General features: G+C 49.3%; 1 protein-coding gene and 1 pseudogene across 1 annotated transcript in view; both read left to right on the plus strand.

Annotated features, from left to right (window-relative positions):
* The first annotated feature begins 2,393 nt into the window (after positions 1-2,393).
* On the plus strand, positions 2,394-2,511 carry LOC137644718 (5S ribosomal RNA; annotated as a pseudogene).
* Positions 2,512-5,508: 2,997 nt separating this feature from the next.
* The window catches only part of LOC137643604 (uncharacterized), a 17,445-nt gene continuing 8,650 nt past the window's right edge, over positions 5,509-14,303 (plus strand). The window contains exon 1 of the mRNA XM_068376323.1: positions 5,509-5,735. Within this exon, the coding sequence (XP_068232424.1) occupies positions 5,524-5,735 (212 nt within the window). The 5' untranslated portion in view covers positions 5,509-5,523. The remainder of the gene's footprint in view (positions 5,736-14,303) is intronic.

Below are 14,303 nucleotides of genomic sequence, written 5' to 3' on the forward strand. Positions count from 1 at the left end.
GTTTTCTGACCATCTAGGATCGCCTGATTAACAGCTTGCTTCAGCGCTCACCTTCCTGATGTACCTGCGCGCCTTCTGTTCGCGCCTCTCGCGTTGGCAATCGCCTACGCGCCCGCGCGAATCTTCACCTGCGCGCTAGCGTTTTGTTAACGCACCACCGCTCGCCAACGTGCCATCACGCCTTCACTCGCCTAGGGGCTATCGCTCGCCAGAATGCGCCATCGCTCGTCAATGCGCCATTGCCCGCCTACGCGTCATCGGTCTCCCGACCGCCTGCGCTCACCCGCGCGCCCACGTGCCTGTGCGTCCACACGCCCACGTGCCTGCACGCCTACGCTCATGCGCGACCGTGCACATGCTCTCCAATGTTCGCCCGCTCGCGAACCAACGGTATTCCATCGCGCTGACGGACGGTGTTCCGTCGCGCGGTCCGACGGTGTTCCGTCGCGCGGTCTGACGGTGTTCCGTCGCGCGGTCCGACGGTGTTCCGTTGCGCGGTCCGACGGTGTTCCGTCGCGCGGATCGGCGATGTTTCGTCGCGCGGACGGACGGTGTTTCGTCGCGCGGACGGACGGTATTCCGTCGCGCGGACAGACGGTATTCCGTCGCGCGGACGGACGGTATTCCGTCGCGCGAACATCGGCTCAATTCTTGCAGTATCCATTGCTCGCCTACAGGTTATCGCTCGCCGACCACCAGCTCTCGCCCTTCTTACCACGCTCGCCCTTCTTCGCACCTTCGTTTGCGTTCCTGCGTGCCCACGCATGGGCGCTTCCACGTTCGCCCACTCGCAAACCATTGATTTACCATCGCGCGAGCGCCAGGGCGATTGCGACCGCGATTCCCGTTGGGGTTTCGCAGCATGGCCAGCCTGGTGAGTCTTCTGGAGCGTATTTCCAGAACACGGCCTCACCCCGTAAACGCTGAGCTTAGCACATGCAAGAGCAGGAAGAATCTTCAGGGAGGTCTGAGAAACATTCTTCTTTCCAGAACCTGGGTTAGCCATTCCCTGGAAGGGTTTTGCCAGGGAGCTTTCCATTCGAGATTTCTCCATCGGCCAAGGGGTGACTGGTTTACCCCTTCCTCTTCTCCATCTCGTGAAAGGGGCTTACCAGGTCCTTTCCCTCCTCGATTGCGACCCGAGGTTTTGTTCAAGGAAGCTACAGGAAGGTCATGGGTACTTTCCTCCTCTCGGGCTCAAGCACCTTGGCGTTTCGTCGCCAAGTTTCGAACTTGCGGGCAAGCTCGATGTTGGACCATCTGAACATAATGACCGAGGGCTTCCTTTCGGGTGTCTCATCCGTGGATGTCGACAACCTCAGACACCCTTCCATCCTTGAGAAGAGTTTGTTTGTGCCCAAGGATAGAGACATAGACAGCGGTTGTGCGGAGGAAGTCGTCTTCCGTTTTCACTTCTCCAAGGCGCTTTCTTCCAGACCCTGCAGGGCTCCAGCACCTCTTTCTTTCAGCCTCGTCGGCCTAAGTTATCGGACCGGCTACGACAACTGAGACAAGGTGTCCAATAGCAGTCCCCTCCTGTCAGGATCAGGTAGCATGGGAGTCTCTCCCGGTGGGGCCATAGTCCTAGAGGGAGCGGCAGAGTTCACGAACTCTAGGATTGGCAACCCCCCCCCCCCCCTTGCAGGTTTCACGCTGGGAGGATGCCTAAGGTTACTCATCCGGATAACAGCTTCCCGATGCCCATTCCTGCACAATCTCCATGATCAGCCAAGGATATCGCGCCTGCCGTCTCTGTCAGCGAATTCAGTGTCTCTGAACCTCTATGCCATAGGGTCGGCAAGAGTTTGCCCGTTTGGGCAGAATGATCCATGCCTTAGGAGAAGGTCCTCCATGGGATCGTCAACGGCTTCACCCCCCGGCTTCTTCAGTCGATTCTTTTGTCGTAAGAAAGTATATGAGACGGGAATTCCGTAGTCGACCTCTCAGCTCTGATCAAGTTTGGCGAACAAACTCCGTCCAGCGTGGAACAGCAGAATCGATCAGACTGGTAACGAGGCGACAGGACTCCTTAGGCCCTGGATCGGAAGGACGGGTACTTTCAGTTTCCATTCCATCCATCTTCCAGGAAGCTCGTGGAATTCAGCCTAGACTACAGGTATTCCTGCTTAAGATGCAGTGTGGCGATCCCGCCGTGGCATCGCAGGTTTTTTTACCCAGAGAACTCTCCCTGCTTTTCTCATGGCCGCTCAGGAGCAGGCTGCCGCCTCCTTCGCCTTTTGGAGGTCTGGTCAACTCCGGTAGGCTCGGGTTCGACCTTCTTCAATGCCGGGTCAAGCTTCCGGATCCTTACCATGAGTGGGGGTTCATGGTAATTTCCTAGGAGCCTTCTCTTCTTCGGCCTCAACATCTGGAGTATCTGGCCATGATATTGAGTCAACGGCCTTACCACGTTGGAACCCCGCTTCTCGTCCGTCCAGCGAGGTTAAGCAACGTCGGGTCTGGTTGGTACTTGGATGGGTGACCGCCTGGGGACGCCAGATTCTGTTGCCGCCTCCTCTGAGCCTTCCCTTCAGTTGACTGTGGCAAGGCTGAGGAGAGTCGCAGTACCTGTTTTCAGTCGGGCAAAGCTTTCAGCCCTACTTTGGAACGTTTCCTAGGTCTCTTTCCTCATTGACCCGTCAAAAGTTCCGAATGGTCGCCTCAGGATAAGTTCCCAAGTTCCGGTGGTTTCAAAGCAATGTTTAACCGAACTTTCTGGCCCCTATGGGACCAGCGGAACGATTAGACCTGCAATGGGGGTTGACCTATGGAACCTCTTGATGGGAGTGGATATTCTCGTCCTTTCCCCAAATTTTTTATGCTGTTCTCGGACTCGTCAAAGAAAAGGGGGGGGGGGGCAATGTTCCAGTCCAGGCCTATGGTCGGGACCTGAAGGATACCTCTCCATCATTCGGGTAGGCTAGGGGCCGTAGTCTGGCCCCTCTACAGATCCTACAGCTCCTGCCGAGTCGCTCCGTGTGCGACGACGTCATGGTACTGGCGTGTTCTAATCAGCAAGGAACGCATTTTCATACCTTCGCATCTTATAGTAGAGATACTGAGATGATTTGGGATCCTCTCAGTACCACCATCGGCTCGCTCATTCCGGGCAGAGGAATGTTCTCTCCGACTATCCGAGCAGAGCCTCGTAGAGAGAGTGTCTTTGGCCTTGAGTAACCAGGCTACTCAAACAACCACACTGCAACATCTTTCACGAGCCGGGGCGTCGCTTCGGCTTCATGCCTGGAGACACTACGCCTCCTCCTCAAGAAGAGACAACCCGCTACAGTCGCGTCATCTGCGATAGACATCCGCAGGGGTCTTCCAGGCGAAGTGGAGAGTCTTCGGTGGTTGGTGTCGTGGGAGATATACCTCTTCCCTTGAGGCCTCTTCTCCAGCAATAACGAACTTATTGCCTTTCGGCGGGAGGAAACTCCTTTCCGTTCTCGGCAATGAAGCCTGTCGCTCAGCCTTTCCCTGACATTCAGGCTGAAAGGAATAACTTTTTCCTTCCCGCTGGACCTTTCCTCGCTCATGCGAAGCTGCGAACGTCCCTGCCCTAGTCGGAGTGAGACCTCCAACATGGAGCATGGCTCGGACTTTTTAGTCCCTTAAGAGATCTTCTCAAGACCCTTTACGTCAGGCCTCTGATCGTATTCCGTCTTGGGGCTCCTGCTCACTCTGGCCGCGGCCATTATGTAAGCAATCTTCTTGGTCTCGTACGACTCCGCCCTTTCTAAGAAATGGGGGAAGGCAACATTCAGGTTCGCTCCTGAGTTGTTGGCTAGACTCAGAATCTTGGGGTACCGGCCCTTCGGTCCAATTCCTTCAAGATTTCGAGTCACCATTCTGTATCTGATGTCCCAAAACTTTCTCCTTCTTGCCAGTAAAGGACTCGAGAGGTTAGCTTTGGGAACAGCTGCAGTTTGTCCTCACATGCAGCCGGGTTGGGAGCACATGAAGGACACGGGGGAGAGTCACCAGTATACCTCTTCAGCTCTGACTCAAGGACATTCATCTCGACCTGAATCCAGACCCTCCCCCGTCACGTCGCCCTACAGCACGATGTCGGATACATCGCAACGTCCCTCGCCTTCGAGTGATACTACTGTACTCTGTGACGCAGGTGCTACAAGCTGGAGTCTGGAAGCGTCTAATGACCTTCGCAGCCCGCTTCCTGCAGGGCGTGACCCACAGGAGTTTCGATACGTCTCTATCGCTCTGTGGTGTCTACACAACAGCTGGTCTAACCTCAGGCTCCTTTTTGGACCGGTAGCAGAAGGTTGAGGGTATTGTTATCAGGTTTTAGTCTGCATGAACGAAAGAAGTATGTCTGGTCCTTACTTCTTTCTTCATCATCCCCTCTACTGGGAAGCAGCATCCTGGTCTCTGCATAGCTGACCTCGAACCTCTGCAGGTAAACCATGCTTCCTTGAGTCATTACTGTCGCGTCCCCCATACCCTGACGAGGTGGTAATGGGAACGTCCTAACCCAGAGTTCCTTCTGGAACTCCAGGTCAACTGCCTAGGACGGGTCACACATCTTCCTTCACACACAAGCTTATGTAGGCCACACGGTTCCTTGCGGAGCAAGGAACCTGTGAGGTGCAGGGACTCCTTTTCTCGAGTGCGACTCACTCGGATTGTGAGTCCCCGGGTAAAGCCAAAGCCAGTATGGCTGGGGACTTTCCACCCTACCTAAGGGGTAAGTCACCCAATGTAAATAGCGTGGTTTGTATTTCGGTTACGGAACAAATGACATTCGAATATAATTTGTATTTTTCCTAACCATACAAACCTTAGCTATTTATATATATTTGCCCGCCAGGCCTGTCCCCCAAGACAAGTCCTACCTCTAAAGTGAAAGTGAAGCAATTCATCGGTGTGTGAGGTGGGGAGGGGTAGCTAGCTACCACTCCCCTACCCCCCGCTAACTAGTGCGGGGGTAATACACCCTCGTTAAATTCTAATGGCTCGCCATTTCAGCTACGCTAAAAGGTAAATCCAATGTAAATAGCTAAGGTTTGTATGGTTAGGAAAAATACAAATTATCTTCGAATTTGTCATATTTTTCCCAGCTATACAAACCAGAGTCCTTTATATTAGTCTTTTATATTATACTTCCCTCCTCAACCACCCCTCTTAGTCTTAGGCCGACAGATCATAAGTGAAGAGAACTTAGACAGGTAAGGGGATGGGCTTCTCGCCCTTGCTCCCACCTGTCACTTAACTGCTTGTAGAACGATGTAACAGCCATCCAGCTTTCGTGCTGAATCAAACTCCTACATAAAGGACTCAAGTTTGTATAGCTAGGAAAAACACAAATTACTATATACATTTGTGATTATTTTTAACTGATCCTCTAACTTTGGAGAAACTTTCACATACAGTAATTGTTATACTGTACTGTAATTATTACAATTTTCAAAGTGATTTTACTGCATGAAGCCTGAAGATTTTACTATTTAAAACAATTTCATCTGCCTTTTTGTGAAGTAGACTGTGTAATAGAAAGGTACTTTTATGCATAATCATGTAATTGATTTAAATTCTGTTTTTTCAGATAAAAACAAACCCAGTTTAAAGAAGAATCCTCATTACACAGAAGGCTGGATAGAATTTAAAAGTAAGAGGAAGGCCAAATGGGTGACCATGTTGCTAAATAGTAACAAAGTAGGAGGTAAAAAGAAAGATGCCTGTTATGATGAGCTGTGGAATATCAAGTACCTTCCAAGGTAAGCACAGAAATTAATTTATTTCAAAAGTGAACTTCTTTCTTAGATGTACATAAATTTTTGACTGAAGGCAAGGTACATTCCAAGGGACTTACATTAGAGATGTTATTGCAGCAGATTTAAGACATTCATTGTGTAGTTACAGGCACACCCAATTCCATCTCCTGAATGTAGATCTGGGGTTGCTGAATCCCTTGAGAGATTAACTAAAATAGTGGACTTGTGGCCTCTGAATCTCAAACCACCTTCTTCCTACACAAATACAAGGAAACCATCAGCATTTAATAGGTGTATGATTTTGGTGAAGCTGGAAATAGCTATTTAATTAAACTTTTAACAAGGTAGTTGTGGTTGCTAGACGGGGGGTAGGCCTTGCCAGGTATTGCAACCCTTACTTACTTACTTTGTCTTTGGCCACAGCTCATTATTGACAAACTTCCTTGCTGCCTCCAAATCTGGCTTTGCTCTGACCCAAATACAAACCATTGTTCTTTACCTAGGAGAATAGATAACAGCAAAGCTGGAACACTGCAGTTAAAATCATAACAAAGAGTAAGCAACCTGAATGTAGTTAACCCAATGATAGTGGGGAGGCAACAACAAACCCCCCCCCGCGCGCGCGCTGACTCACTGACAACTTGCTTATAATTTTTTTTTTCTTTCCAGCATCTTTCCTCCAAGTGACTTTTAATTTTAGGATGCCTTCCGTTAAGAAGAAATGTCCAGGAATATCACTGAAGACCTGCAGGATTTTTATAATGGCTCCAGAGGTGGATCTCATTGGTTGTATCTTCAATGCCAATGGCATTCCTGTACACAAGTGTTACCGTGAAATAAGTGTCGGGAAGGGGTATCCTCCCAGTGGGATAAATACGGCAGGGGGAGGAAGAAGAAGCCTAAGAGGGATTCTTCATCTTTGGGGTCATCCTTGATGTTGAAGAAGGCTGGGCTGCCTTCTTCCATCCCTGGTACTCTTCCTTCGGACTCTTCTCCTTTGATTTCCTCAGTGCCAATTGAGCAAGAGTGGTAGCCCTTTGAGGCAAGCCCGGGGGCAAGGGAGTCCTTCCATTTTCCCTAGCAAAACAGTAGGTCCTTCTCCTCAGGGGAAGCCTTTTTCTTTTCAGAGGTCTGATGCTCTTCACTTGCCGTGCCCGTCCTTGGGCATCCATGGTTCCCTGTTGGTGGAGAGACTGCAACAACCCCTTGCTTCCAGACACCTTCCAGAGGTCATCGCCCCTTCGTTGTCTGCCCAAGAGTTCCCAGTCATCGTTCTATCGCATCCAGAAGATGATGTTAGACCTGCCGCCCTGCAGCTTCAGTCCTTGTTTTCTAAGGATCGAAAGTCTTCATTGCAAGCAGATTACCCTCGCCTTTCAAGGAGCTCTCCTGTTAAGCATCGTAGCTCTTCGGAGCATGCTCTCCGGGTTGCTGTGCAACTTCTGTCTAATCCATCCTCTCTGGAGTAGGATCCTAGACCTCCCCATCAGAGGCGGTCTCTTTTTTTTCTCAGAAGATGACTGTCCTCCGAGACGACCAACTCCAAGGATTCCAGTTTCCAAAACAGAACACCCTCTTCCATCCAAGAAACAAAGGACAGACATTCAGCCAGATAATCGCCCTCCAGGTGACGTTGCTTCAGAAGATAGGAGAACATGTAGCCATGTCTCTCTCCTTTTTGCAGTCGGTGCCTCAGGAAGAAAAGTAAGGGCTAGAAGATCGCGCCTAAGGTTTCTCGGCTTCCGGTTCCGAGGCTGTCCCCTCCTCCCATTGATCAGGGAGGACGATCCAGACAATGAGGATGTCGATTTCGAGTCAAAGGATTCTGAGGGAAACTTCCACAACTAGTGGTGCTGAGACCTACAGAGGCAGAGGAAGGTGAGACTGACTCGACGTTCCTGAAGGTGCTGTCGTGGCCTGTATCAACAAATGAGTTACTGTACCATGTCACTTTCCTCTGTCAACTGTGGCTACCTCCTCCCCACCCAAAAGGGCCGGAGGTCAGGTATAGATCTTTTCTGGCGGTCCCCTAGCAGCTCAAGACTTAGACTTGAGCTCCACTGGGCAATCTCAGCCAAGGAAGCCCTGGAGATGGAGGCCCAAACCTCTGGTAACAATGACTCTCGTAGGCAGGGGGATCCTTTTGCTTGATTTCTGCGGCCTTACAATGCCAAGGAAGGACTATACTTTCGTACACTGGAGGCTATTCCATCCCCTCATCCACTAGATCCTGTGGTTGCAACGTTGATACCGGGATGCTCAACTGAACAACTGTCAATAGTTCCTTCACGGTGGTAGAGGTGTCTGGTATGGAAGTTATGGCTATAAATAAGACACTCTCTTCCTTGTAGAACTCTTTATTTAGTCAAAAGGATGACTGATGAGTCACCTGGAATAGTTGGTTGAGGGCAGACGATACTGGCCTCCTTGCTATTCATTCTCCCCGCTCTTGGGGTTTCAGCATCTGAGAAACTCTGTAAGTTGACCTCCTCTGACTGCAGGTGGGTGTCATTGTGCTTGGTGTAACCTGATATATATGCCTATATACAGTATTTATATCCCTGATCTCTTAGCAAAGTGTGGAATTGGGCAATGGCCAAGTTAAATGCTGAGCTTAGTTCCAAGATTACCCTTACCTGGTCAAGTCACAATGTTTAGTTCTCACACATCGTACGAATTGCTCAGGCCGTTAGCTCTCTCTTGGATATTGAGAGTTCGCGAGATTACCAGGTCTCTAAACAACTTGAGAGAAGCAGAGTTGCGCCCCCAGGACAGAAACCAGCCAGTTGATTTAGGACTTCCACCCACCTAATGGTGAGTCTCCACTGTAAAGAATGAAATGGTTTGTATATAGTGCTGGAAGTAATTTGTATTTTTTCTAACTATGCAAACCTTGAGCTCTTCACACATAGTTTTCCTGCCATCACCTATCCCCTTTGAAGTTCTACCTGCAATTTCAAAGTGATGTAATGTTACCAGTGCGGGTGTGAGCGGGGTGTCCGTTCACTTCCTACCACCCCATCCCCCCCGCTACCCCTCCACTAACTAGCGATGGTTAGTTATACCTCTCTGGAAGTCTTATGGCTAATTTTTCAATATTAATCTTACCCGATGATCATGTAGCTGTCAACTCTGTTGCCCGACTGAAATCTACGGTCGGGATACGCCAGCGATCGCTATACAGGTGGGGGTGTACACAACAGCGCCATCTGTGAGCAGGTACTCAAGTACTTCTTGTCAACAAGAACTCAATTTTTCCTCTGTCGTGCCACCGGCTAGACCTACTTGGATACGCTGTTGATTCTGGAGTTATTGTTCACGATTTGGTGATGTATTTGCTCTAGAGTTTAGCCTTCGCTATTCAGGAAGCTTTATCATTAGCTTAGCAAGCTTTTGGAATTAATTTGATTTAATTATGGTGACGAAGAGAGTATGAACTCTCTTTCACTTTTAAATGGCCGACCCTTCCCTTAGACGGAAGTGTTGGTTTCGAAGAGAGTATAGACTCTCTTTCTTAATTTTGCTTAACAAAGTTATAGATTTATTTTATATCTCTCCGCCTTTTATAGGCCTCTTCGATTAACTTCCTTTTATTATAAACTTATAAAAATTAATTTTTATGTTTGTTTATATGCGACCTTTCCTAATAGTAGGCGGTCATTACTTGGAACCGAAGTTAATTAACATTGAGCCCGTCATATCGTTTTTCCTGTTAAGATTTTATGCTATTTTAATTTTAATGTTTTTGAAAGAATTTCTTTGATAGTCTCGTACTGTTTTCAAAGTTGAACTAACGTTTTGTTTTGTCTCCGCAGTTGTTGACGTTCAGAACGTTCAACTTGCGCTATATCGTTACGATAGAGAGAGAGTATTCACGGTTTCACGTTGCAGTAAGAGTAAACCGATTCTAGCGTTTTGTTCATTCTTTCTTAGCTTAAATGGTTTTAATTCTAATAAAGGAACTTTTTATTTGGGAAATCTTTCAGTTTTTTTCCTTTAACAAATAATATGTTTTAACGATATATATAATTGGGCTCATCTCTCAGGTTCTAAGTCAAGAGAGAGAGAGAGAGAGAGATAGAGACGGAGGGAGAGAGAGGAGGATAAACGTTTCGTTCAAGCGGGTAACGTTGTTATCGTTTTTGCTCTTCTCCCTAGTCTCTTTAGGGGAAGAAGGTAAAACGTTTCTAGAGTTTTATTCTTGTTCCCAGGCTTTATGCGGTGAGAGATTTTAAACGTAGTTTATTTGATCTAGTGTTTAGTCTCTTTTTCAGCCACTGAATTCTTTATCTTTCATTATGTTTTTCTGTTACATTGTAATACTGTTTTCGCAATTACTAACTTTTAATGAAGGATAGGATTGCGTGTTTCAGGTACAAACCACTTAAAGTTTCGAGTTCAGTGAAATAAGTGCAAACAGAAAATCAAAAGTGATAAAGTGATAAGCGCAAAGTGTTACAGTATTGCGTTCGAGGGTTCGTCTGTTCGTGCCAGTTGTTCGCCTAGTCTGGGACCTCTTACAAGCTCCCAAGCCCAGGGGAGAAGTAATGTCGAAGGACTTATGGGTTCATCAGGCCTTGATCGACGAACAGACGTTTCCCTCCGTGGTTTCGGGTGTATCTACACACGTTGCCGACGTGATCACCCCACCCACACAAAGACGAGAGAGCCCATTTATTCCTCGTCTGCGGAAGAGGTTTCTCGCAGAAACCATGGACCAAATCTTGCAGCTTTTAAGTGCAAGTCGGTCCCTTCCGCGCAAGTCCAACGGCCTAGGTGTAGCCACTGGGTCAGTTCGGACTTGCTGCAGTACGACAACTGCACACCTCCCAGAGAGGCAAGGTGGTACCGCAACAGGCAGTAACTCCGTCTGTTGCCGCACCAGCTGTTTTAGACCCTCAGTCACAACGGACAGTAGCTCCGTTTGTTGTTGTCTTTCATAGACCCTAGTGGTCCATGCTGCAGACTATACAGTCTCAGCTTGCTCCTTCATACAGGAGTATCATGCTGGAAGGTTGACAATGCAGCCTGTTAACCTACAACCCGCCGAGGTTGTGCGCTCAGCAGATACTGCGGCTGCCTGCTCCCACCCTCCACCTGTGAGAGCTCCACCTCCGATGCGCAGTCCACCCTGCCAGACGCATGTTCTTGCTGCGCCTCCTGCTTTCATGTGTGAGCTGCCGCATCGGGAGTTGCCGGGTTCCAGCACTATGCGGCAACCTCCTCAACCCATGAGGCAGGAGCCTCATGCTATGCGGCATCCTCCTCAACCCATGAGGCAGGAGCCTCATGCTATGCGGCAACCTCCTCAACCCATGAGGCAGGAGCCTCATGCTATGCGGCATCCTCCTCAACCCATGAGGCAGGAGCCTCATGCTATGCGGCATCCTCCTCAACCCATGAGGCAGGAGCCTCATGCTATGAGGAGCCTCATGCTATGCGGCATCCTCCTCAACCCATGAGGCAGGAGCCTCATGCTATGCGGCAACCTCCTCAACCCATGAGGCATCCTCCTCAACCCATGCGGCATGAGCCTCATCCCATGCAGCATGAGCCTCATCCCATGCAGCATGAGCCTCATACCATGCAGCATGAGCCTCATCCCATGCAGCATGAGCCTCATCCCATGCAGCATAAGCCGCATGCCATGCAACATGCTCTGCATACCTTACAGCATGCTCTACATACAGCATGCTCTGCATACCTTACAGCATGCTCTGCATACCTTACAGCATGCTCTGCATACCTTACAGCATGCTCTGCATACCTTACAGCATGCTCTGCATACCTTACAGCATGCTCTGCATACCTTACAGCATGCTCTGCATACCTTACAGCATGCTCTGCATACCTTACAGCATGCTCTGCATTCCTTACAGCATGCTCTGCATGCCTTACAACATGCTCTGCATGCCTTACAACATGCTCTGCATTCCTTACAGCATGCTCTGCATACAGCATGCTCTGCATACCTTACAGCATGCTCTGCATACCTTACCGCATGCTCCTCAATCACACATCTTTGGTTGTTGCCAACTCACAAGACTGTCAAGCAGTTTCATAACGTTGCCTTCTGGTCTGCTGCTTTTGCACCAGTGAAACCCTCACTGAGAGAACTTAGCTTTTCTCGGATATGGTTCCTGTAGATAGAAAGTGCTATTCTCCCTCCTTCTGATATTCCCTTGAGGACTCTGTCATTTGGAGAGGAGCCTTAAGCTGCTTAGCCTCCTATGGACTTTTATTTAAGCATAACATGCTTCCAGGGAGGGTAATGGTTCCGCTTCAGTCGCTAACCCCGTCTGTTGCCACACCTGCTCCCATAGACCTTGAGCTTTGTTGCAAGACATGCAGTCCAAGCTTAGTCCTTGTTAGAGGATTTTTGTTTACGGAGTCAGTGTGTCACTGGGAAGACGTTCAACAACCAGCAGAGGTGACTTGTTGTGACGCAGTGCGGCAACCTCAGCAACCCGATAAGGAGTTGTCTGTACTACCCAGACAGTCTAGACAGTTTCGGGTTGTCGCTGTACTTCCTCGCTTCCCCATGGTTGACAGTTCACAGACTGTGCAGCAGTACCATGATCTTGTGTCCGGCTCCGTCAGACGACTGGCTTTTAAGAGCTCCCACAAGTCGTCGCTGTCTGGAGAATCTCAGATGGACTATGGATCTGACCAAGGAACTGGGCCTCCTGGTCAATTTAGAGGAGTCCCAGCTCGTCCCATCCCAGACCATTGTCTACCTGGGTATGGAGCTTCAGAGTCGAGCTTTTCGGGCTTTTCCGTCGGCCCCAAGGATCTACCAAGCCCTAGAATGCATCCAGAGCATGCTGAGAAGGAACCGATGCTCAGTCAGGTAGTGGATGAGTCTAACAGGGACACTTTCATCGCTGGCCCTGTTCATCGAGTTAGGGAGACTCCACCTCCGCCCCCTTCAGTATCATCTAGCTGCTCACTGGATAAAGGACATGACGCTAGAGACGGTCTCAGTTCCTGTTTCCGAAGAGATGAGGTCTACTCTAACGTGGTGAAAGAACAGCTTTCTTCTCAAGGAAGGTCTACCTTTGGCTGTTCAGAAACCCGACCGCCGTCTCTTCTCGGACGCATCAGACACGGGCTGGGGTGCGACTTTGGACGGACAGGAATGCTCGGGAACATGGAATCAGGAGCAAAGGACACTTCACATCAATTGCAAGGAGCTGTTGGCGGTTCATCTGGCCTTGATAAACTTCAAGTCCCTCCAGCTTAACAAGGTGGTGGAGGTGGACTCCGACAACACCACAGCCTTGGCTTACATCTCCAAGCAGGGAGGGACTCATTCGAGGAAGTTGTTCTAGATCGCAAGGGACCTCCTCATCTGGTCAAAAGATCGAAAGCTCACGCTGGTAACGAGGTTCATTCAGGGCGATATGAATGTCATGGCAGATCGCCTCAGCCGGAAGGGTCAGGTCATCCCCACAGAGTGGACCCTTCACAAGAATGTTTGCAGCAGACTTTGGGCCCTGTGGGGTCAGCCAACCATAGATCTGTTCGCTACCTCGATAACCTAGAGGCTCCCGTTGTATTGTTCTCCGATTCCAGACCCAGCAGCAGTTCACGTGGATGCTTTTCTGCTGGATTGGTCCCATCTCGACCTGTATGCATTCCCGCCGTTCAAGATTGTCAACAGAGTACTTCAGAAGTTCGCCTCTCGCAAAGGGACACGGCTGACGTTGGTTGCTCCCCTCTGGCCCGCGAGAGAATGGTTCATAGAGGTACTGCAATGGCTGGTCGACATTCCCAGGACTCTTCCTCTAGGAGTGGACCTTCTACGTCAACCTCACGTAAAGAAGGTACACCCAAACCTCCACGCTCTTCGTCTGACTGCCTTCAGACTATCGAAAGACTCTCAAGAGCTAGAGGCTTTTCGAAGGAGGCAGCCAGAGCAAGGAGGACATCCACTCTCAGAGTCTATCAGTCTAAATGGGAAGTCTTCCGAAGCTGGTACAAGGCCAATGCAGTTTCCTCAACCAGTACCACTGTAACCCAGATTGCTGACTTCCTGTTACATCTAAGGAACGTAAGATCCCTTTCAGCTCCTACGATCAAGGGTTACAGAAGTATGTTGGCAGCGGTTTTCCGCCACAGAGGCTTGGATCTTTCCACCAACAAAGATCTACAGGACCTCCTTAGGTCTTTTGAGACCTCAAAGGAACGTCGGTTGTCCACTCCAGGCTGGAATCTAGACGTGGTCCTAAGGTTCCTTATGTCATCAAGATTTGAACCTCTCCAATCAGCCTCTTTTAAGGACCTCACATTAAAAACTCTTTTCCTCGTGTGCTTGGCAACAGCTAAAAGAGTAAGTGAGATCCACGCCTTCAGCAGGAACATAGTTTTCACATCTGAAACGGCTACATGTTCCTTGCAGCTCGGTTTTTTGCTAAAACGAGCTTCCTTCACGTCCTTGGCCTAAGTCGTTCGAGATCCCAAGCCTGTCTAACTTGGTGGGGAACGAACTGGAGAGAGTACTTTGCCCAGTTAGAGCTCTTAGGTACTATCTAAAAAGGTCATAACCTTTACGAGGACAATCAGAAGCCT

This window comes from Palaemon carinicauda, chromosome 7 (assembly GCF_036898095.1).
Source record: "Palaemon carinicauda isolate YSFRI2023 chromosome 7, ASM3689809v2, whole genome shotgun sequence".
NCBI classification, from domain to species: domain Eukaryota; kingdom Metazoa; phylum Arthropoda; class Malacostraca; order Decapoda; family Palaemonidae; genus Palaemon; species Palaemon carinicauda.